This window comes from Eurytemora carolleeae, unplaced genomic scaffold, assembly GCF_000591075.1.
Source record: "Eurytemora carolleeae unplaced genomic scaffold, Eaff_2.0 scaffold261, whole genome shotgun sequence".
Classification (NCBI taxonomy): domain Eukaryota; kingdom Metazoa; phylum Arthropoda; class Copepoda; order Calanoida; family Temoridae; genus Eurytemora; species Eurytemora carolleeae.
The window spans coordinates 61008-86850 of NW_019396251.1; the positions used below are offsets into that span (position 1 = coordinate 61008).

The window sequence follows — 25843 nt, forward strand, 5'->3', positions numbered from 1 at the left end:
TATGGAGGATTGGAAAACTAAATTTGTGCTTACATGACAAGCTTTAAGACGCGTGCTAAGAGAATATAGAGTTAACCTTGGGTTCGTCCCGGATCATTGGATTCAAGACTTCACGGAGTCAGGTGAACCATGCTCCGTGAGAAATTATGAAAATAAGTTCTTCCGCTCCATTAAATAGTAATTGTAATTAATCCCATTAATTATTATTTACTCAACACAATCAAACTAATTTATTGGTTCACTCCCCTTATGTTTAATTCTTCATGTTCACTTCTTCTTCACTTCTTCATGTTTACTTCGACATGTTTACTTCTTCATGTTTACTTCTTCATGTTCACTTCTTCTTGTTTACTTCTTCATGTTTACTTCTCCATGTCTACTTCTTCATGTCTACTTCTTCATGTTTACTTCTTCATTTTTACTTCTTCATGTTCACTTCTTCTTTTATTATTCTTCATGTTTACTTCTTCATGTTCACTTTTTCATGTTTACTTCTTCTTGTTCACTTCTTTATGTTTAATTTTTCATGTTTACTTCTTCATGTTCACTTCTTGCTGTTCACTTCTTCATGTTTACTTCTTCATGTTTACTTCTTCATGTTCACTTCTTGCTGTTCACTTCTTCATGTTCACTTCTTTATGCTCACTTCTTCATGTTAACTTCTTCATGTTTACCTCTTCGTGCTCACTTCTTCATGTTTACTTCTTCATGTTCACTTCTTTATGCTCACTTCTTCATGTTAACTTCTTCATGTTTACTTCTTCATGTTCACTTCTCCATGTTTACCTCTTAATGATCACTTGTTCGTGTTTACTTCTTCATGTTTACTTCTTCATGTTCACTTCTTCATGTTTACTTCTCCATGCTTACTTCTTCGTGTTTACTTCTTCATGTTCAATTCTTCATGTTAACTTCTTCATGTTCACTTCTTGCTGTTCACTTCTTCATGTTCACTTCTTTATGCTCACTTCTTCATGTTAACTTCTTCATGTTTACTTCTTCTTGTTTACTTCTTCATGTTTGCTTCTTCATGTTTACTTCTTCATGTTTACTTCTTCATGTTCACTTCTTGCTGTTCACTTCTTCATGTTCACTTCTTTATGCTCACTTCTTCATGTTAACTTCTTCATGTTTACCTCTTCATGCTCACTTCTTCATGTTTACTTCTTCATGTTCACTTCTTCATGTTCACTTCTTAATTTTTTTCTGCTTTTTCTATTCACTTAATTCTAAATGTTTAAATTGTTTAAATTTATAAGGGATTGAGTCTTTTGGAACAAAATCAAATATTTAAACCTCAATATCTTTAGAACTCGATGTTGTAAACCTTTAATATTTTAAACTCAGATTATTCGATCTAACAGAATTCATAGTTTGAAATATCAGAGGTCGGCAACCTTTGGTTCCAAAGATATAGTGATTAAAAAATCAGAGTTTGTGGCAAAGACTCAATTCCTTTACTTCGAAATATTCACTTCTTCGTATACACTTCTAGAACTGAGAACTTATTCAAGAAATGAGAGATGACTTTACACAAGCCTAAAGGAAAAATGAGGGAAGGGGAGGAAGAGGGAGGGAGTGAAGAAAGATGTGTAAGAGAGGGGAGGGAAGGTGGGTTGAACTGCTTCGTGGTCAGAGTATGCAAATATATGTATTAGTTTATGGAATAATAAACCCATTAACTGTGCACAGGCAAACATTTATATTTACATATATAGTTCGCGGGGGATTTCAAGCTAAACATCTTAACATAATGTTTATAAGCTGTAGAAAATCAAGAAATAATGTTTAAAATTTGTAGAAAATCGAAAAATAATGTTTTAATCTACATCACATCATGAATTAATGTTTATTATCTGCATAAAATCATGAAATAATGTTTATGTGGAAACATACAATGAAGAAATAATGTTTTGTATATTTCATGTTTTCTTCATGAAAATCCAGTCTAATGAGTAATGTCTAGTTCATGACAAAATTAGGCCGAGGTTAAGGCAGTAAATGTTAAGCCCTGAGAGATAAAACCCGGGGATTTTCTTTCTATATTCTGGTATTTACACCATATATATATATATATATATAAACATGAAAGAAATGTGAGAGTAGATATTAGGATATAATATGTTTGATGATTGGGCGGAATTTGTGAAGATAGTCCGGGCATATCCTAAATCGGAGAGAGAGAGAATTCTAAATCCTAGCTCGGGGTTACTAGGACATATTACCATCCATATACATATATTCACATTATGCAACAGCATTGGAGACTGTAACGTACACTGGCACGCCATCGTAACAACACATTATAGTATTTATCTGTTAAATCAGATCAAGGGGAAAACATATTGAAATGTAATGATTATAAAACAGAAAAACGGGATAAAACATTTATTAGACATAAGATGGTTTAACACTCGCCACAAACCCTATCGTTATATTTCAAAACAAGAATTCTATTCGACAAAAAAGTCTGATATTCACCATCAGATTGCAAATATGTGGGGATAAGAAAGCTTGAGTTTAAGGGAAGAGAATTGAGTCTTTGCCGCAAACTCAAATTTTCTAATCCTTATAACTTTGCAACCATAGGGTGTGAAACTTTGATATTTCAAACTTTGACTATTTTATCTAACAAAAATCATAGTTTGAAATATTTAAGGTCTACGAAATTGGGTTGCCAAGATATATGGATTAGAAAATCAGAGTTAGTGGCAAAGACTCAGTTTCTTTAGTTCCATTGCGAATTTAAATTGGTTCATATTGTTTTAGGTGTTATTTACTATTACAGATATGAATAGGATATGGGTTACAGTAACATTCATGTACCACAGTAGTTATTTATCTAAAGTTATGTATACAGAAGTATCGATAAATATAGATCTAGTATACATAAATCTACTTTCTACAGGTTTAAACTGTAGACGTAATTTCAAGTGAACATTTTTTACGGGAAAATTAATATTATGGAAGGAGAGAGAATGAAAAGATGTCAGAAACCTAATTATAGAATCTAACATAATATTCAAACACCTACTTAGCGAGGAGAATTGTGAAAGGACGCATACTATCCTGCAGCATGCCTATACTTGGCTCTCTAGCCTTGAAAAAATCAAGAAGATTTAATAATTAGATACTGAGAAAATATTGAGAATTTTGTTCCTTATAACTCGGGACGGATCTTGCTGAGAAGAATCTCCGCCTACGGAGAAGCAGTTCTCTCCATATACACTATACCCTGTCTTCTCACAGTCGGGGCCTTCAATCCGTACTCATATACACTCCGGATACAATACAGGGCACACCCTTGAAATTAGAGTCTTACAATCAGACTCATCTTGAAATTATACCATGAGAATGGATAAACCCTTCTCCAGGTATTTACGTGAGTATTGAAGTTAAAGTTTATGGTTCAGAAATATCATCTCTTGAACAATCCTCTTGCCTTTATGTTTTTTGTTCCACAAGGGGATGATAGAGAGATAAATAGATAATCAGATTAAACTGTGTGCTTTATGTTTTTCCTTTTTTTACTTTTTATCATTTTTAAGAATTAGGGGTGAAATATTCTTACAACCTCTATTTTGGAAGGTTTTTAAATAATTCCTTCTGAACTATTTGTTTTTTGTTTTTTTTTAAGAAGTTACTTATTTACTTACGTACAACTTATATGTAGTGTACAGTGTACATTAAATGTTATAACCTCATTCCTATATATTTTATCATCTAACTACAATATTCTAGTTTAATATGTTTATATAGTTCTTTTAATATATATAATGTATCTTGAACTAATTTTCTAAATTTTACTAGTATATGATTTATATAACTATTAATTTAATTATTTCTAGTCCCGAACGGATGGATTCTTCACTTTTGAGGAGATCGACCACAGACATGTTGGGATCGTCCTAGCTCGATCCTTACAGGATCTCACAGACCAGAGTTCACCAGTCTCAGATATCAGGTTTAAAGTTTATAGAAATTGAAAATTTCACTAAAAATGGCTTTTTAGTTTACGATTCACAAATATACCATTTTTTTAACGCATTTCCTGTAAAAATCCACGAGTCATTAATTACAAAAACGTTTGAAAAGGACTTGAAACGGGCGCGGCCGTGTAAATTGTAAATAATATCCTTTAATGATCATTTAAAACTACGTGATCAGTCCCATCTTAATTCTTGATAAAATAAGGTTAAAAAATAATATTCTCCTCTTAATCCTTTTAATTTTAGTACTCACAAAAACCAAAAGATGAAACTCCAAATGAATTTAAAACATTTCATAACTTGACCTTAATTCCAACCTAGAACTCTAACGGATTCTCAAAATATGCCTTAAAACAAATTTAACATGAACTTTAACCGAGCCAAATCCAATTCTAAACCTTGTATTTAATAAACCTCATTCTAAACCTTGTACTTTATAAACATCATTCTAAACCTTGTATTTAATAAACATCATTCTAAACCGTGTATTTAATGAACATAATTCTAAACCTTGTATATAATAAACCTCATTCTAAACCTTGTATTTAATAAACATCATTCTAAACCTTGTGTTTAATAAACCTCATTCTAAACCTTGTATTTAATAAACCTCATTCTAAACCTTGTGTTTAATAAACCTCATTCTAAACCTTGTATTTAATAAACCTCATTCTAAAACTTGTATTTAATAACCCCATTCTAAACCTTGTATTTAATAAACATCAAACTAAACCTTGTATTTAATAAACCTCATTCTAAACCTTGTACTTAATAAACCTCATTCTTAACCTTGTATTTTATAAACCTCATACTAAACCTTGTATTTAATAAACCTCATTATTAACCTTGTATTTAATAAACCTCATTCTAAACTTTGTATTTAATAAACCTCATTCTAAACCTTGTATTTAATAAACTTCATTCAAAACCTTGTATTTAATAAACTTCATTCTAAACCTTGTATTTAAGAAACCTCATTCTAAACCTTGTATTTAATAAACCTCATTCTAAACCTTGTATTTAATAAACCTCATTCAAACCTTGTATGTGATAAAAAATATGAATGTAAATTGTTTATTGCATATCGAGGATGCAACTTTGCTTCTTGTAAGGTTCGGGGCTAGATAATTAAACATCATCAAGTTGATAAAGAATTTTTGTACATTCGGTTCTTTAAACAAATTCTTTACTTCCTAAACCTAACCAGAGCATGATTATAACCTTAATCTAAATCTAAACCTTAGATTACACACACCGAAATAAGTCTACATTCATCTTTGCCTGGATGGACACCTAAACCATATTAATCCTTGATGGACAACTAAACCATATTAATCCTTGATGGACAACTAAACCAAACTAAACCTGGATGGACACCTAAACCATATTAATCCTAGATGGACAACTAAACCATATTAATCCTTGATGGACACCTGAACCATATTAATCCTTGATGGAAAACTAAACCAATATAAAGTTGGACGGACAACTAAACCATATTAATCCTTGATGGACAACTAAACCAAACTAAACCAGGATGGACACCTTAACCATTTTAATCCTTGATGAACAACTAAACCAAACTAAACCAGGATGGACACCTTAACCATATTAATCCTTGATGGACAACTAAACAAAACTAAACTTGGATGGAAACCTTAACCAAACTAAACCTGTGTGTACGCCTACAACGAAACTAAACCGGGCTGGAAACCTAAGCCGAAACTAAACCTAATCCTAAACTTATATCTAAAAGTTATCCTCTAAACCTAAACATGCATTTTAAACTTTAACCGAGGTGTAAAACTTCAAGCTTTGAATCTAAACTTGAACCTAAAAACTCTAAACCTAAAATAAATCCAAATCTTTGAGTACAAGCTGAGACTGAATTATATTTAGATTCCGATTAGCTTGCCGAGGACGGGACCAGGAGACCTCGTATCTTCCTGTAACAATCTTTATCCAGGATATTAACGACCATCCTCCTGTTTTTCAAGCAGACGGTGAGTTTTATAAAAAAAAACTTTTACAAAATGTCGGCCCATGATTTCTTTCTTTTAGTTAATTTTCTTATCCCTATATCTTTGCAACCTGATGGTGTAAACCTGTGATTTAAAATATCTAAGGTCTACGACATTGGAATGCAAAGATATAGAGTTTAGGAAATATGACTTTGACTGGATTTAAAGAGTTTTAAGAGAAAATCACGCAGAATTTTTGCACGAAAAAAAATTTGTCTAAATTCCATTCGTCTGGGCCAAGATTCACTTACTTACTACTAATTTTCTTTCATTCATTTTCTTAACTAGTTATCACAACATAAACAAAATCAATTAGCTAGAAGAGATATAAGAACACAAAATCGTACCAGTAATTTAGCATTGATTCGACCTTTGGAGTGTATAATTCACAGCAATAATAGAAAAGGCCAAACGTCCCTTTAAAATAAATTCTTAGAAACAAAGGAATGTTGGAATGTTTTATAAAGATATTTTTCATCCATATACAGAATTAAGGAATGGGTTGTTTTTGTATTTTTGGTATTCGGGTGAGTTTAGCTTCACAGAGAACTCAGGGTGGTATAATTATGTGAACTCTTATGCTTTACGTTTTTCGAACACAATTCCAGTAAAAGAAAAAAATTCCGGTTTTTAGTATCAAAGTTTTTATAATAATCTAATGTATCCCAATTATGTTGTAAATCTAAAACCAAAAATGTATCTTTTTACGTGACTATTTAGTCCCATCTCATTTGTTTAAAGAACAAATCATGGAATCTGATCTTTTTGAATATAAATCTTGATTTTACTCTTCTTCATCCTTCGTCCCATATCTTTAATCACTGATTTACTGATACCAGAATCTTACATATTTTGTTTATCATCTAATTTCAAAGATTCTTAAACCTCTATTGTCTGATATTGTGTTCATATCGGATGTCTATCTATGAAGGTTATAAATATATTAGATGTTTAGTGTTGTGTTTAAAAGTATAAATATTGTTAGTTTTATGTTATTGTCTATCCATTACTTGTCTATGCGCGTTAGTGTTTGTATATGTTTATACGTTTGTTCTGTACGTCTGTCTATGTATTACTTTTTTCCTTTCAATCTCAATACTCTATGTATTTATTTGCCTATTTATTTTCAGAGTACGTTTTTAATCTTTATGATATGAGTTACTTTATCTAGTTCTCTGTTTGTGAAGTCTATCTGTCCATGCTAGTCTATTTATGTCATTCTCTATGCTCCTGTATGTATGTAAATATATCTCTATGCTGCTGTATGTATGTAAATATATCTCTATGCTGCTGTGTATGTAAATCTATCTCTATGCTACTATATTTATGTATATCTATCTCAATGCTGCTATATGTATGTATATCTATCTCAATGCTGCTATATGTATGTATATCTATCTCAATGTTGCTATATGAATGTATATATATCTCAACGCTGCTATATGTATGTATATCTATCTCAATGCTGCTGTATGTATGTATATCTATCTCAATGCTGCTGTATGTATGTATATCTATCTCAATGCTGCTACATGTATGTATATCTATCTCAATGCTGCTATATGAATGTATATCTATCTCAATGCTGATGTATGTATGTATATCTATTTCAATGCTGCTGTATGTATTATATTTATCTCAATGCTGCTGTATGTATATCTATCTCAATGCTGCTATATGTATGTATATCTATCTCAATGCTGCTATATGAATGTATATCTATCTCAATGCTGCCGTATGTATGTATATCTATCTCAATGCTGCTGTATGTATGTATATCTATCTCAATGCTGCTATATGTATGTATATCTATCTCAATGCTGCTATATGAATGTATATCTATCTCTGCTATATGTATGTATATCTATCTCAATGCTGCTGTATGTATGTATATCTATCTCAATGCTGCTATATGTATGTATATCTATCTCAATGCTGCTATATGAATGTATATCTATCTCTATACCCTGCATGTAAGCTAAGTATCTCTGTGTTTAGTTCTAAAACACATTATTTTATGATTACCCTTCAGTGATTAATCTATCTATTCATCCATCTATCCTTGATACTGGTTGATTAATGACGTATTGTATTTGTAGGTTTATAAACACTACTGTATGAACAGAAAATATCCCTTCCCCCTTTACATTCAACTCCCCACACTCTTCTTTAGAAATAAGCTAGCTACACCCTTCAGCACGAACAGTTTGGATTTAGATTTAGATAATGTTGAACATTTCAAGTTTAAACTTTTAGTCCTTATTTGAAATCTCTCTTTTCAATTCGTTTCGAGGTTTTATGTACCCTTTATTCTTTGCTTTTTATGCTTGTGATATTTTTTGATCTTTTTTCTTCTTCTCTGTGCTTCCTTCATCAGTTCTCCTAATCATATTTAAACTGTCTTATTCCTGTTTTGATTTATTTTTTCGCCATCTCCTCTCATTTGTTCAGCTTTCACTTTTCTTCTTCTTGCAAATCTTTATTACTCTTAATATTCTATTCTTCCTTTTATCTTCTTTGTTTTCTCCTTGAATTATCTGTTTATACTTAAAGGACGTAAACCCTCCATTAATTTCTACAAAAGAGCCTTGTGCATTTCTTTCTTTTTCTTTGTTTTTCTTTCTTTTAACTTAAAGCTTTCTTCTCCTCTTACATAAATCTGATGTTATTTCTCCTTGAGCTCTTTTCTTTTTGAACCTTTGATCAAGATTTAATTTGTTTATCGAAATATTATTTTCTCGTTCTCCTCCTAGTTTAATACTTTTGAATAGCTTGACGAAAAATATTTTTGAGATGTATGTAAACACTGCCTTTTCTAATTTATTGATAAGGTTTTCAATCACATCAAATATAAATACATAGGCCTTTTTTATATGTGCATTCAAGTTTCAAACCTTCTTCAACTCTCTCCATATTTGGTCATACTATGAGTATTTAGCCTTTATCAATCCCTTCCCAACAAACGTGAGAAGAACCCTGTATAGGAGACACACGTATAATTGATCCCGTAGCTCCATCACATGTTGGTTATTCAACCTAATCCCTGAGTTATTTACATGATCAGATATCCGCCCCAAGCTTATCATTTCTGCCCTCTTCCCCATACACCACCTGAATAAGGCCACAGTATAAATATGTTTTATAAAATCTTTAGTAAAATAACCTACATTTATCTCTTTATCTACAACATAACATATGAAATAAGAAAAGAATTTCTCAACACAAAAATTTAATTTTTATTTTCATCGCTTCAACATTATATTTTATATTATTTAGATACTTTGCATACAAATTTCACAGTGATCCAACGGTTGCAAGCTCTCACGTAAAAATATTTGATAACTTTGCTGATACCCAAAGGCCAAGGCTTTACGACAATTAAAAGTCGACCCGGTTTTGAAAAACTTTGCAACTTTTCACATCAGTCTGGATCTATGTGGTTTATACTTAATATATATCTTTACCTTTAACTTATCTAATATATTTTATAGTATTATCTCTTTATCTTATATAAACCTTGTTTAGGATACAATGTAACTATTGAAGAAAATACTCCTGTTGGATTAACAGTGTTTAGGGGTATTCACGCTATAGACAGGTCATTCTTTCATTCATTAAAATTATTAAAAAAAAAAGTTTAATGATAACATTAGCAAATTATAAAATCAAAAAGGATAAAACCAAAAAGTCAGATTATAAAATTGTTAATTTCAGGGATCAACCCAATACTCCGAACTCCTTCATTAGTTATTCTATTCTCTCCGGGAACGAAGATAAGAAGTTCTCTTTGGAAGGTTCCGGAAAGGCTGTCCTGGTTCTCCGGAAGAAACTTGATTTTGAACAAGGAGATACGTTCTTCAATCTTACAGTAGTTGCAGAGGTAATCTTACTTTTCAACAGACATTTGAAAACTTGGAATAATGTGTAAGAAGGAATAGATAAAGGAAATGGGATTGAGGGGAAGGGATGTGGGATGGAGGAGGTAGGAGGGATTGAGTAGGAGGGAGAAGGGATTGAGCGAGGATAAGTAAGAAGCAAGTAGGGAGCTAGGGAAAAAAGGGATTAATTAGGAAAGGGAGGAGTGAGAAAGGAAAGGTGAGGGGCTCATATGGAGGTTGAGGAAGGAGGAAGAAGGATGGAGGGAAGAGAAAATGTGGAAGATGCAGGGAGGGAGCTGGGGGGATTGAGGAAAAAGAAATATGGGATGGAGGTTGGAAGAAAAAATTAGTTAAGAACGAGGTAAATTTGGAGGAGGAGAAGAGAGAGAAAGGGGGAACAGATAGAAAGAATATGGTAGAAAGGGAAGAAAGAGAGAACAGATAGATAGAGAAGAAAATGGAAGGAAGGGAAGAAAGAGAGAACAGATAGATAGAGAAGAAAATGGAAGGAAGGGAAGAAAGGGGGAACAGATAGAGATAATATGGTAGGAAGGGAAGAAAGAGAGAACAGATAGATAGAGAAGAAAATGATAGGAAGGGAAGAAAGGGGGAACAGATAGATAGAGAAGAAGATTGTAGGAAGGGCCGGAAGAAAGGTGGAACAGATAGATAGAGAAGAAGATGGTAGGAAGGGAAGAAAGAGAGAAGATAACGCTTGAAGAAAGTTAGAGAAAATGGGAAAGTATCAAGGATAATGTTTTATTGTTGACTATACAATGTTCCAATACATATATCACGATTTTCATATTTCCTGTAATATACTAGATGCATAGATTATAGAGATAAGGCAAAAGAGTTATTTTTATCATTTTTGTTACATTATAACTTCTTAACGAATACACTTTCTCACCAAACTCAATTTGTATAAACAAGTTTTTTTTGAGGTCTCTAGAATCGGGAAAATTTTAAAGTCTAAAAAGGTAACATAAGCAAATGAAAATTCATAATAAAAATTATATATGATGATAGTTAGTGATTTAATAAATAGAGAGACATAGTTAAACCTCTTTTTTTGTACGCTGGGTCAAACTAAAAAGAACTAAATCTATCTCTCGTCATTTCTCTTTATTCTTTGACAATACATCCCTAAGAGTTTTAATAGCAGGAATAAAAAAGTAAATGTGCGGGATATTAGTTTCTGTGCAAACAATCGTATTGCAAAGAATTCAATCATTTCTCAAATATATATTTCTGAGTGAACTATGTACATAGATATTTCCAGCTTACATCCTCTGCTCATGATAAATGATGGAGAAAAATCCTAGTGCAATTATATCTGACATGCGGTATATTTCAGGATGCTGGAGTTCCTCCTCTCTCCTCAACCTCGTCCTTGCTCATCACAGTACGGGATGTAGACGACAGAAACCCGATCTTCTCCAAGTCCCTTTACAAGCTCCAGATTAAGGAAGATTATCCTCTGACTGGAACTACGGAGCTAAGACTATTGGAAACAACTCCTCCGATCTATGCAGAAGATCAGGATACATCCATTAAAGCTGAGCTCCAGTATGGAATAACAGGAGGGAACGAGATGAAATATTTCCATATAGACAAGGATTCAGGACAGTTGTATCTAACCCGGGAGCTAGACCGAGAGCAGCTTGAGTCTGGTAAATTCTTTCTTGATATCTCAGCTTGGCAGAAGGATAACGAAGTGAAGGCTGCCACATCTGCGGTGGAGATTGACGTCTTAGATGTGAACGACAACAAACCTGAGTTTCAGGTCGAGAAATATAATATGACGGTCATTGAGAACCTTCCCGCTGGTTTTCGAATCATGCAGTTTACCGCAACTGATCGGGATCAACCAGAGAACGCCGTGTTCCACTATGCACTTGAGGACCCATCTGGAGCATTTCTTTTAGATTCGGAGGGAAGTCTGATTCTTGAGAAACCAGATCTTTTCGACCGTGAGAAATATGAGAATATCGTGGTCCGTGTTCTCGCAATAGAGGATTCTCCGTCCGTCCTACCTAACTCCGAACCTTTCAGTGTTGAGGTCGATATCCATCTCCTTGATTATAACGACAACAGCCCTGTATTCTTACCAAATAATGTCTACTTGTTCCTGGTTCCTGTTGGAGCACAGGTTGGAGCTAAAGTTGGTCAGGTTCAAGCTGAAGACCTTGATCAGGGTACTAACGGATATATCAAGTATAAAATCAGGAACAGTACTGAATCTCTTCCCATCTCTTTGGATCCTCTCTCCGGGGAGATCTTCCTTACACAGCTATTCACTCAGTCAAGAAAGTGAGTAAACATTCTAAATATTAATATTCACAAAGCATATTTTTGCACAGCAGTAATTTATTAACCGAGCAGGTTCACGTTCTAAATGGTCTTTATAAATAGAAGAGTATTAGTTTTCCTTGTATCTTGGAATACAGTTTTAATATACAGATCATGTATCCCGGGATACAGGATCCTAGAAGACAGGGTTATATTCAAATCTTTTACCTTGGATACAAGTTTATATACAGATCATGTATCCCGGGATACAGGGTTATATACAGATCTTGTATCCTAGGATACAGGTTTATATACAGATCATATATCCCAGGATGCAGGTTTCTATACAGATCTTGTATCCCGGGATACAGGTTTTTATACAGATATTGTACCATGGGATACAGGTTTCTATACAGATCTTGTATCCCGGGATACAGATTTGTATACAGATCTTGTATCTTGGGATACAGAGTTCCATACGGATTGTGTGTCCTTGGATACAGGTTTATATAAGATCCTGTATCCTGGGATTTAGGTTTGTTTACAGATCTTGTATCCTTAAATACAGGTTTCTATACAGGTCTTGTATCCTGGTATACAGGTTTCTACACAGATCTTGTATCCCGTGATACAGGTTTGTCCTAGGATACAGGTTATATTATTTTTAATTAAGGTTTGTACCCTCATGTTTTAGAGTTGGATATAATTTTGTATCTATAAACGTGTATATTGATTCTGTCTCCGGTTGCTGTGTTTGATCTAAAGGATAAACTCCGTCATGTTTAGAAAATCCAGGAAATCAATTGATCACTTTACTCAACCAAGGTTGAAACCATTCTAGCCACAGGACGGGGGACTGGGATACAAGATATGATATTCTAATGAACGGGATGGAAGGGAGCTGGTGATAAAGAGTTTGAAAGGGGAGAGATTCTTCTAAGAACGGGACGGGGAAGTTTAAGGAAACTAAAGAATTGAAGAAAAGTGGAGAAGTTTGAATTCTATTTCTTATTAAAGTTACTCTTAGACAATCGTTCTCTATTTCATAAAACATATTCAGTCAACCTTACAACCAGATATTTCGTCTCCAACAGAGAAAGGGGGAACAGATAGAAAGAATATGGTAGAAAGGGAAGAAAGAGAGAACAGATAGATAGAGAAGAAAATGGAAGGAAGGGAAGAAAGAGACCCCCCCCCCTCCACACCCTTTACAGCAAACCTGGTACCTTGTTTAACCTTAATTATTCCCCCCCCCCCTCCACACCCTTTACAGCAAACATACTTTATTATTATTGTTAGTGCAACCATTTGAAATACTATCATAATAAATGGTTTAATGATGACAAGCTTTAGGTTTTTTACACAGTTAAGCTAACTGGAGGTTTATTTACATACAAAGTTTTCTCCATCCTTAGAAAAGATCATGTAGGGTAGAAACACTGCAATTCAGAGTTTTTTGTTTGTTGACGGAATGGTTTAACCTCTGTTCAATAAATCTGACGAACCCTGTGATTATTCAAAGGTTAAGCTACCCAGAGAAAACCTTACCTTGCAGGCTCTAGGTCCAGAGGCAATCCTTCTATTCATCAGGTTGAATAAACCAGACAAAACAGTAATCACTCCGCGATTGTGTTGGTTTCATACCTCAACCTCACACCCAGGTTCACTCTTGATGAAAAGAACATTATTATACTTCCTCTATTATTCTTACTTTTACTTTTTTAACCAACCATCTTTCTCTTCCTCTATCCAAATCTTTTGTATTAAAATTCACTTCATTACTTCAATTCTTGACTTTCTTATCTCTACTCTACAACAGTACTTCTTCTTTTCAATTCGTAACTTCCTAATCTCTACTCTTCAACCTTACTTCCCCTTTAAATCTCTATTCTATAACAGTACTTCTTCTTTTCAATTCTTAACCCTATCCCCGCTGGGGTACTTGAAAACCAGGATACGCGGGGGAGGGGGTCAATTTGACCCCCCCTCTAAATCCCATGTTTTATGTCCAAATATGACAAATGATACATCATTAGAAAGCTCTTGTGCTCTACTTTTAGAACTACAATCCTACTTCTCCACTTCACTTTTTAACTTTCTAATCTCTACTCTATAACAGTACTTCTACCCTTCAATTCTTAACTTCATATTTTCTACTTTACACGCCTAATTCTCCCCTTCAATCCTTAACTTCATAATCTCTACTTTACTATTCTAATTCTCCTCAATTAAATCCCTAACTTCCTAATCTCTACTCTACAACCCTACTTAACTTCTCTACATTATCTAAACTTTTTAACATCTAGTGTGCAATTCCACTTCTCCCTTCAATTCTTAACTTCCTAATCTCTAATCTACAACCCCACTTCTTCTCTTCAATTCTAAACCATATAACATACGCCTACTCTTATTACATCTTGTAGCTTTGAAGCTGTTGTCGCGTGTGAGGGTTTATCAGCTTCTTCTGAGAAGAGAAACAATCAACTTGAGGATATACAGTGCAACCAAACTCTAGGAAGCATTTGGGTGGTTTCAGGAACTCCCAGACTTTTCTTGGAGTCACAACTCTAATTAACATTGTAAAAACTGGATTTTTTTCTTGTGATCACTCAGGCAATAATCTTAAAATTATTAGTTTTTTATCCACTTTTTTAAGGTTGAGTTTCTTTGTTGAAGCTGTTGATCTTCCAGAGAATGAGGAGGAAAGAAAATCTGCAGTTGCAGTTGTAGAACTCCAGGTACATATTAAAACAGGAGTACAGAGAACTCCAGTTACAGAAAAAGAAACAGTAGTAGAACTCCAAGTTGTAGTAACAGTAGTTTAACTCTGGGTGTTACGGTGGGACCCAGAAACTGTAAATTGTACATTGTGTCTTTATGTGGGTATAAAGCAAAAAGTTTCGAAAGTCTGTGTAAACTGCACAACTTTTGTAATTCTTGTTTATTGGACTACTCAAAACGAAAACTTGATTCAAAAATCAGTCGTATTCCTCCTATTCCTATTTGTAATAGAATTATTGTAAACATAATGTAAGGTAAGAGCAATCAAAATATTTAGATAGAGCCAGGATTGATCTTTCATCAATTCAATTTTAAATATGCATACATCCTGAATTTCATAGTATTATGTTTCTTAGCATAACCTTCGATCGTTCTTTCGATGAGAAGATTGAAATTAAATTAGTTTGACTAGGCTAGAGATTATGAGTATATATTGCCTGAAGGGGAAACCAAGTTGTCTAAATCAATCAAGATTCTCCGTTTTCAAAGAATATTCTTTAAACATGAATTATTTTTTGTTTGACTATTGTACTGTCCAAACTTTCCTTTTGATTGGAATGGAATATTATCAATTGTATTTTGCCTCTGATATGGACATGGTCCGGTATACTTTGTTCAGTAGTATTCAGAAGATGGTGTATGGTATAAGGTACCCGGTATACGGTATACGGTATACGGTATACGGTATACGGTTTACGGTATACGGTATACCGTATACCGTTTATGGTATATGGTATACTGTATATGGTATATGGTTTACGGTATACGGTATACGGTATACGATATATGGTATATGGTATACGGTATACTGTGTACGGTATATGGTTTACGGTATACGGTGTACGGTATACTGTACATGCTATATAGTATGCATTAAGAGCTTTATGGTATAAGGTATACAGTTAAGATGAAATTAACGGATAATTCTCAGCTAAGCTTTCCTGATGTTTGTTTCTTTACTCGTTTTAATTCCAGTATCTCTTGTAGATCTTAATAAGGAATAAATTACAAGGATCCAACCTTAAAGGAATTCAGGGGTAAACTTATTGTTTTAATTTAGTAAATCTAGTTCTAGTTTAGTAGATCTATTTCTAGTTTAGTAGATATAGTTCTAGTTTAGTAGATATAATTCTAGTTTAGTAGATATAGTTCTAGTTTAGTAGATATAGTTCTAGTTTAGTAGATATACTTCTAGTTTAGTAGATATAGTTTAGTAGATCTAGTTTAAGTTTAGTAGATATAGTTCTAGCTTAGTTTCTAGTTTAGTAGATATAGTTCTAGTTTAGTAGATATAGTTCTAGTTTAGTAGATATAGTTCTAGTTTAGTAGATATAGTTCTAGTTTAGTAGATATAGTTCTAGTTTAGTAGAGGTTCCACAATCTACATATCTGTACCATAGTGAATACAGGACACTCAATAATGTTGGAAAACCCCTGTTGAGTTGAAACCGACGTTGATCACGCAAATTCAAGTAAATCCCGCGGATCCTACGCAGCACGCTACGCTACGCAAATATGCGTAATCTTCATCAGGCTGGGGGGTCAAGGGTTGGAGGGGGAGTGGGCGTAACTATCTCTCTGTGGATCTTTTTATATCAGTTTTTGGCGTTTACTACATATGTGTAATTTATATAATGGCAGTCTGTCTATTACACCATTGCATAACTTGTCTGCCTACGTAAAGCCTATAGACTCAAGAATCCGATGTTATTATTTACTTACTTTTATGAGACTGGTGTTTCCAATGCATATATGGTATTTGGGTTGGATGCATGGTGGTATGACAGTAGAAATCTGGAGTGACTCTTGAGTTTCTTAATAGTTCTCAAACCGTTGGAGATGATTGATTGGCGAGGGAGGGAGGAAACTGTCTCAAGGTTCCCCACAGCATCAATCTTATCCAATCCATCTGATTCCCTGCACCTCCTTTACTCTTTTATATTTATCTTCCTTTCTCTTATCTTTGGTTCTTTTTATTTGTAATAATAATGCAATTCGGTCGAGAACTATAAAAGTTCTGAGACCGGTATAAAAGACCTAAATATATCCTCTTTTCTTTTCTTTATTCCTCTCTTCTCTCTTTTCTTTTCTCTCTTCTTGCCTCGTTTCTACTTTTCTTTTCTTTTGTTTCTCCCTCCTATTTTCTTGTTCAGCTTTCTCTTTCTAGATTTTTTGCTCTGAACTCTCTTAAACATTTGTAAGTTTGTGTATTTAGTGAAAGGATATTTGTATGTTTCTATGTTTATTATATTTTTATGTTTAGTGACCAGATCTTTATATGTTTGTATGTTTAGTGGCCAGATATTTGTAAATTAAATGAAGCCAGCTTTGTAAGTTTAGTTGCCTGATATGTGTATGTTTGTATGTCAAGTGACAGGATATTTGTATGTTTGTATGTTTAGTTGCCTGATATTTGTATGTTTGTATGTTTAGTGGCCTGATATTTGTATGTTTTTATGTTTAGTTGACAGATATTTCAAATCGTATGCTTTCATGCTTAGTTGTCTGATATTTGTATGTTTGTATGTTAAGTTGCCTGATATTTGTATGTTTGTATGTTTAGTGGCCTGATATTTGTATGTTTTTATGTTTAGTTGACGGATATTTCAATTTGTATGTTTTCATGCTTTGTTGTCTGATATTTGTATGTTTGTATGTTTAGTGGCCTGATATTTGTATTTTTGTATGTTTAGTGGCCTGATATTTATATGTTTGTATGTTTGGTGGCCTAATATTTGTATGTTTTTATGTTTAGTGGCCTGATATTTGTATGTTTGTATGTTTAGTTGACAGATATTTGTATGTTTAGTGGCCTGATATTTGTATGTTTGTATGTTTAGTGGCCTGATATTTGTATGTTTAGTGGCCTGATATTTGTATGTTTAATGGCCTGATATTTATATGTTTGTATGTTTAGTGGCCTGATATTTGTATGTTTAGTGGCCGGATAATGATGATATTCCCGGGTTCCAAGGGACTCCTTATGAGTGGTGGTTGGATACAGAAGGAGAGTTTGAAGAAGGAATGTATCTTGGAACTGTTCGAACCATGAACCTGGATCCAACCTCGATCAGATACGCCATCAAGCACAATTATAATTCAGAAGGTATAAGGTCTTTTTAAACCCCTCCCGGCATAAAACCAAAATTACTCAATTGGTCCAATCTTGAGAAGATTGTAATGTGTCTCCATATCCGTCCCACATTTACATGGATTGGTTTTAAACCAATTTCAAGTCTGATTTCCATTAAGAAGCGGAAGTGACTTCCAATTTATTCTTGATAAATCGGGCTCAATTCAAACTAATTTCCTGAAATTGTTCAAACTACGCAAATTTCAATTTTTTAGTTCCGTTTGATATTGATGCCGAGACTGGTGTAGTGACTGTATCTGGACTTGAGAACCAGGATTGGAAGAGTAGCTACAACCTGGATATTTTTGTGACGGATTCCAAATCTGAAATCTCAACTCCGCTCATTGTCCGGCTCGGGAAAGGAGAAGCAGATTTTGGGAAGGAGCAGGAGATACCAAAAATGCTGGATTTCTCCGTTCTTGAAAACGCCGAAAGTAAGTTGAATTTTAATCCTTCAAAATTTCGCAAGTAAATGAAGAAGCCGTGCCGTCCGTTTTCAATGTCAATGCAACAATAAAAGGTGTTCTTGCGTGAATTTTGTAGCATAACGAATAATTAGCTATGCACCCGGTTCCAGTTCGTTATGTATCCATGAATCATATGTTAACCCCATGTTGATTATGCTGTTCTAATTTGTATCAAGAAATTCCACAGAGGATGAAAAAGTATAGAGTTGTCAGTATCCGTAATTTTTTATTATGAACTATCATATTTTTTGTACGTCCAAAAAAAAATTTTAACAATTGAGTGTATTTGTTCAATCGGTGACTATTACTGGAAGTTCTAGAATAGTTTTCAATAATTATTAGATAAGTATTGAAATGCACAAAAGAAAAGATATTTCAATAAAAACTCAAAATATTTTTATTGATTTACTGTTTCATTGTTTCATGGTTACACAATCTTTATGATAGTTTAGCAGATTTTTTTTTCTAAAAATATTTACATAAATCCCCGCTAATAGTATTATGGGTTTAATATGAAAGAAAAGAATTGAAATCTGTCGGAATATTCCCAACAAGACAACTTGACAAGGGATAAAGACAACCCTGAGGCAAGTGTGAGGTTTGTTCTAATTAGTTCCCTGAGTTTATGGTTAAAGGTTCCGGGACGAATATCTCCGCCTGATTATCAGGGAGTTATAAAATACTGTAATTAAGGATGGTTGGATCATACAGATCATACCTAGTAAATTAGCACTAATTCATCCTTTCCAATTTTAGAAATTTGGGTTTTTGCAAAAATATTTTTTTCCGCGGTTCTAATCAATGTTGTGGGTTTTCAGCGGTTCTAATCAATGCTGTGGGTTTTCCGCGGTTCTAATCAATGCTGTGGGTCTTCAGCGGTTCTAATCAATGCTGTGGGTTTTCAGCGGTTCTAATCAATGCTGTGGGTTTTCCGCGGTTCTAATCAATGTTTGGGTTTTCCGCGGTTCTAATCAATGCTGTGGGTTTTCAGCGGTTCTAATCAATGCTGTGGGTTTTCAGCGGTTCTAATCAATGCTGTGGGTTTTCAGCGGTTTCAAAATATCATGTTCAAGTTAAACACTAATTCCGATTTGAAAAGAAACTCTTACTTCCACTCTAAACTTTCAATTTCACGGATTAAACCAACTGTTGATAAGATATTTTAACCAGAGGAGAGATAAAAAAAACGTAATCTAATCACATTTTTTGCTTCAAAAAATCAAAAATTTTAAAAAATTTACTTCCAAATTTTTTAGTTTATTTCTATCGATACAATATTAAAAAAAGATGGAGTGAACGAAATACGTTCATTTTTCTTTGTTGCTGTTAAACAAAGAAATTGAGTCTTTGCCACAAACTCCGAATTTCTAAACCGTACATCTTTGCAACCCAATATCGAATACCCGAAATATTTCAAACTATGAATAATGTAAAATCAAAAATCTATGTTTAAAATATCAACGGGTTACACTTTCAGGTTGCTAAGATATAGGGATTAGAAAATTCAAATTTGTGGCAAAGACTCAATTCCTTTCTTTGGTTTATCAACTTATTGTTGTTTTGTCATTTTTTACCAATTTCAAAATTAATACAAAATCATTAAAAAATAGACTTTTGATGCATTAGATCGAGTAAAGTTAAAATTTTTAAGATATGTAAAGTTTGGGACATTAGTTTTAGTTTATTGATTTAAAATTTCATATTTAACCCTTTCTGACCCGATAAATGAATTTTGTTGCCCGGATACAATTTTATATATCTTTATCCAATTAAACAATTATCAAATATTTATTGTGATTAAAATCTAACAATTTTTTTCCAAAAAGGGTTTTATATTATGAAAGCAATTTAAAAGAAAGATTGTTACTAAAGATAATACTATAAATGCTAGGTTCAGGATAAAATCTGTGCTCAAGGTTCGGAAACCCTGTGATCAAGAGTTGACAGTTCTAGTGAATATTGATTATAGTGAACCAACCCTATAATCAGCTGGGAATGACTGGAGCTGGGTTGGCACGACCCATTTCTTATCCGGCCCGCGTGGGTTCCGGAACAAATGAGAAACTATATTCTCAATGAACCTTCTTGCTCAGGCTTAAACTCCGCACCATCATCCTAGATTAGGTTTATATAGATGAGAAGGTTGTATTGTTTCAGGTTTGCTGGTTGCCAATTTATCCTACCTTCTCTCCGACAGAAAGAAGAGCACTGAGCGGCTCATCACAAATGATGATGGAAAAGATAAGTTCTACCTGACAGATGGTGGATTGTTGTATACAAGTGGACCCTTGGATCGTGAAACTAGGGATACATACATGTTCACAGTACTGGTAGGACGGCGAGGTCTACCCAGAGGGTTCAGATCACAGCAAGCTATTCAAGTAAAGGTAGGAGGGAAAAACTATTTTTTTCAGTTTTGTCAAAATATCTTTTTTAACGATCTTACACTATATTCTCCTGTTTTAGGTGAAGGTTGAAGATGTTAACGATAATAATCCAGTGTTTGAACAACACATTTATCAGGGTCATATTCCTGATAACTCGGAGGTGGGAACAGAAGTTCTCTTAGCGAAGAAGATTATTGCTACTGATGCCGATATCCTTGACGCTAAAGGTGTAAAGATTGAAATCTATGGCAAGGATAGTGAGAAGTTCAGGTTTGATGATGGGACCGGAGGAGTTTTTCTGTCGGACGGAGTATTGAGTAGATCCACCAAGGAGGTTTATTATCTGAGGTTGAGAGCTACTGACTCTGCAGGGCAGGTCGGAGAGGGACAACTTGTAATACATGTCACGGACAGGAAGAATCATCAACCAAAATTTCTGAAGCTTCAAGTTCTAGACAGCAGACTTGTATCGGTTGCCAAGGATAAGGTTTGGGTCGGAGACGGAGTTGGAGCTCCAGTTCTTGATATGGCGGAGACAGTTCCCCCGGGGACTCGGATTGCTCGGGTTCTAGCGGAGGATCCAGATACTACCCGTAATAATGGATTGGTTTATAGCCTGGTTTCTGAGGAAGCAACCCATATGGAAGCTAGGAAGAACCTGCCTGCTAAGGACAGATTCTACGTTGAGGAAACGTCGGGAGATATCCTTGTCAAAAGACAGGTTGAAGCGAAGACTAGTTACATTCTCAACATCTCGGCACAGGATGAAGGCGGACTGTCTACCATCACGCAAATCATACTCCGAGTAAATGATATAAACAACAATAAACCTGTTTTTGACAAGAACGAATACATTTTTAAAGTTCTTGAAGGTGAGTATTCTGGTGTAGATGTAGGGACTGTTCTAGCTGAAGATGAAGATTTCTTTGAAAATGGTGAGATTACCTACAGTATTGTTGATCCAGTAGAACCAGCAGACGGAGCAATTTTTACACTTGAGACCAAGTCCGGGGCTATAACTGTATCAGGAGTTCTTGATAGAGAAAATATCCAAACTTATCATTTATTGGTGGCAGCTACTGACCACGGAGAACGACAGTTGACCTCTCAGGTCAATGTGACGGTTCTGGTCCTGGATGTCAATGACAATCAGCCAATATTCTATGGTTACGATAGACTGATGGAAGAGGGAGGTTTTCATACAATTCCTGTCTACACAACTAAACTTCAGGAGGTATTCATCAGTCCTGGAATACAGGTTGCTCAGATACTGGCAAATGATACGGATGATATCTCTACTGGAAATGGGATTGTTGAGTTTAAACTACTGGATAACTCCCAGAGGTTCTATATCGATCCTAAGTCTGGAGTTGTGACAACACTTGTCCGAATAGGTAAGATTCTATCATTTTAAAATTCAACTTTTTTATCAGAGACATTATTTATTTTTCGTTTCCTGCATAAGTAGGTTATTATATCTTGGTTTCCTTTTTTTATCAGCAAAATCTGTTCTTTATGATGGTTTGGTGTTGGGTGTGTAAAACTCAATATAGTTTAAACAACTTCAACATTAGTTTTAAACGAGTGCACTAAATACTGAATAGAAAAGTGTGGGTTGTGGTGTGCTCGAGGGAGTTTGGTTTTGTTAAAATCTTACAAATTTCCGTCCGCGTGTGACTATTTTGTACTGTTCAGAGACGTAGGTTTTTGCTGTGTAAAGTGTAAGTTTTGATATCTGTTGTTGCGTGATATGTTGCTGGGGGTTGTGTAGATGTGTGGCCTCTATTGGTGTGTAATATTTGTCTGTGCTTGTGTTTGGATATGAGAAGTTTGCCACTGTGTAAGTTGTGTGCCAGTGTGTGAATAGTGTGCAGTGTTAGTGTAGATTGATATGTTGTGTGTGTGTTGATATATGAAAAATGTGGATTTATATGTGTGTAAGATATATGTTGTGTGTGTGTTGATATTACTTGGTCCCGGATCAAAGAATTGATTGTCTAGGTTTCAACAAATGAATTATTTATGATGAGAAATGATTCAAAATTCTAAGATACAAATAAAATTTTACGGAGTCAAGCTCAGGTCTTCACACTTCTCTATCTTTCTTTAATATCAAGTATAGATATATAAACAATCCAACGAGAGGAGAAAAAACATGAAATAATCAATTCCAGATTTATGTTTATATATTGGGAATTCCTGGAAGATTAAAATATAATTAAAAAAGTCATGATTCTCATGATTAAAACTATTTATATTGTTCTAGACTTCTGGATTTATTAATCACACCTTCTGATAAAGCTATTTCAATATTCATTCAAATTATTTAAAGTTATTAAAGAATTAAGAAAAAATAATTTGATTGTTTTTCTTGGAAGAATAATTTATCTGAAGGCCATGGTTTAAGTTTTGAAAGTTTTTCTCAAAGGAATTGAGTATTTGGAACAAAATCAAATATTTAAACCTCAATATCTTTAGAACCCGATGTTGTAAACCTTTGATATTTCAAACTCAGATTATTTGATCTAACAGAATTCACAGTTTGAAATATCTAAGGTCTACATCATTTGGTTCCAAAGATATAGTGATTAGAAAATCAGAGTTTGTGGCAAAAACTCAACTCCTTTGTGTACAAAAACCTAAATATTTAGGTGAGAACTCCACCATAACAGTAGAGGCTGCAGACAATGGAACACCATCTAAATCTGCCACAGCTCTCATACATATAATATTATCGGAGGAGAAACCCATCCAGCTGGAACAAACCAAAACTTTTTCGGATGAAAGACCAAATCTGCCGGAGATACCCCGATCCATCCCGGACACAGTTCAGTCCATACAAAATATCTCCAGGAGCAGGGAGAAGCAGGCAGGGAACCGTGGAAAGATTGATTCCATTGAGGAGGAACTACAAGAGAACGGAAAGGACAAAAAGAAGTACGGAAGTATGTTTAAACAAGAGGTTTATACAGTTCAGGTTATGGAGAACGTGGATACCCCACTTGTTATCCTACCCTTGGGCCAAGAGCTAGTACAAGAGGTTGCCGGAGTTAGTTTCCGAATTGTCGGAAGTAACTACGGAATATTCCGGATAGAAGAGAATAGCGGAGAGCTTAGTATAATCTCCAGTCCTGATAGAGAGCAGAGGGATACATATATTCTCCGGATAAAGGTTTGTAACAATATCACCTATGGGGCTGTGTGAACATATTTATATTCGTCCTTGTCCAGTATGGAAGGGTATTTAATAACTTGAGTACAAACAACTCTCAAGAAAATATTGAAGCTTCGCAGCTTTCAAGTTTGAGTTCAAACATGTTCTTCAAAGCTTCTAGATTTATGACCATAATTTGTCTTTAAAATTAAAATTAGATTCCTGTTACACACTTCGGGTTAGCTAGGAACGGTCTTGTCATTTAGTTAAATTTTTTAATTCGATTGCTTATTTTTTAAATTTCTTTTTGTAATCCGGTTTCACAGATCTTGTTTCTGTGTTTTAATCCAGTCAAGTAGCTTGCCTTTTATAATTTTATCCAGTCAAGTCACTTTCTTTTCTTCATTTTAATTCAGTCAAGTCGCTTTCTTTTCTTCATTTTAATTCAGTCAAGTCGCTTTCTTTTCTTCATTTTAATTCAGTCAAGTCGCTTTCTTTTCTTCATTTTGATTCAGTCAAGTCGCTTTCTTTTCTTCATTTTAATTCAGTCAAGTCTCTTTCTTTTCTTTATTTTAATTCAGTCAAGTCGCTTTCTTTTCTTCATTTTAATTCAGGCAAGTCACTTTCTTTTCTTCATTTTAATTCAGTCAAGTCGCTCTCTTTTCTTCATTTTAATTCAGTCAAGTCGCTTTCTTATCTTCATTTTAATTTGCTTTAAAGTTGCTTTATTTTCTTTTTTTTCAAATGAACAGAAATTATTCAATATATTTGCCAATACAATTAAAGAAGTTGTCAAATCATTTAGAATTCCATTAAAAGACTATATTCAAGAATTAAACATTCAGTTTTGTTTTTATAGAATTTTAGGTCGTAATTCTAAACTGCACTGTCTTGGTGGTGGTGGATTAGATTCTAGGAACCATTCGGCCTTTTCCAGTTGCTTGGTTTCAATGATACTTCACATTCTTATCAATCATATTTCAGGAGGCTTCTTGCACCCCCTCATAAACGTCACAATATTAACCCTGGAAAACCGCAAACGTATTTTAAATTAATTTCCCGGTGTGAAAAAAGAAAGTGTTTGCGCATTTTCTGTTGATAGGTTTAGGATATTTGCAATTTTGGAACCAGGAGGAAATATTTATTTGGTGGTTACACTTATAAACCTATAAGTGGTATCTCAGCAGACTTAGATTTATTTTATTTTCCTTTTTGCCATGTCATTTCTTGTTTTAATGTCTTTGTATCAAAACTCGTCTTCATCTGATTAAAATATTCATATTCTTGTTTGCATATTCCCCTTAATCCTTTCTTCATTTTTACTCCTCCTCCTGATTTTCCTCTGTCATATATTAAAATCATTTTTGGTTACTTCTCTGTCGCACATCTTTCTCCTTTCTATTCCCCCCCCNAAAAAGTGCTTTTGATTTCTAAAATGTACATGTCTAGGGTGACAAAAAGTACAAGTGAGTTTGTGAAGTAAAATCAATGCGAAGGTGTTGCGACACTTCAAAGTCTACGTAGACTTGAAAATTGATTCAACTTTTCATGGCCGACTGGATCTATGTGCCCTCCTATCCTCTATTTTTCGTTCCCTCCCTCTTTCTATCCCTCTTTTTCTGATGTCTGTCTCCACAACGTCTATTTGGCCATATTCATATTCAGCATATTTGGCATAGACAATCTTCCAATATAGAAATTTATAGTTTGTTCTCGGAACTGAATATTAATCATATCTGAA

General features: G+C 34.0%; 1 protein-coding gene across 2 annotated transcripts in view; it reads left to right on the forward strand.

Annotated features, from left to right (window-relative positions):
• Positions 1–25843, forward strand: part of LOC111699388 (cadherin-89D) — a 50261-nt gene that overhangs the window by 12069 nt on the left and 12349 nt on the right. For both annotated transcript variants that reach the window (XM_023470060.1, XM_023470061.1), the window contains exons 4-14: positions 3849–3964; positions 5889–5992; positions 9536–9608; positions 9725–9890; positions 11246–12201; positions 14837–14918; positions 17902–18067; positions 18310–18528; positions 20719–20948; positions 21028–22342; positions 23600–24120. In XM_023470060.1, coding sequence (XP_023325828.1) covers positions 3849–3964; positions 5889–5992; positions 9536–9608; positions 9725–9890; positions 11246–12201; positions 14837–14918; positions 17902–18067; positions 18310–18528; positions 20719–20948; positions 21028–22342; positions 23600–24120 — 3948 coding nt within the window. The remainder of the gene's footprint in view (positions 1–3848; positions 3965–5888; positions 5993–9535; positions 9609–9724; positions 9891–11245; positions 12202–14836; positions 14919–17901; positions 18068–18309; positions 18529–20718; positions 20949–21027; positions 22343–23599; positions 24121–25843) is intronic.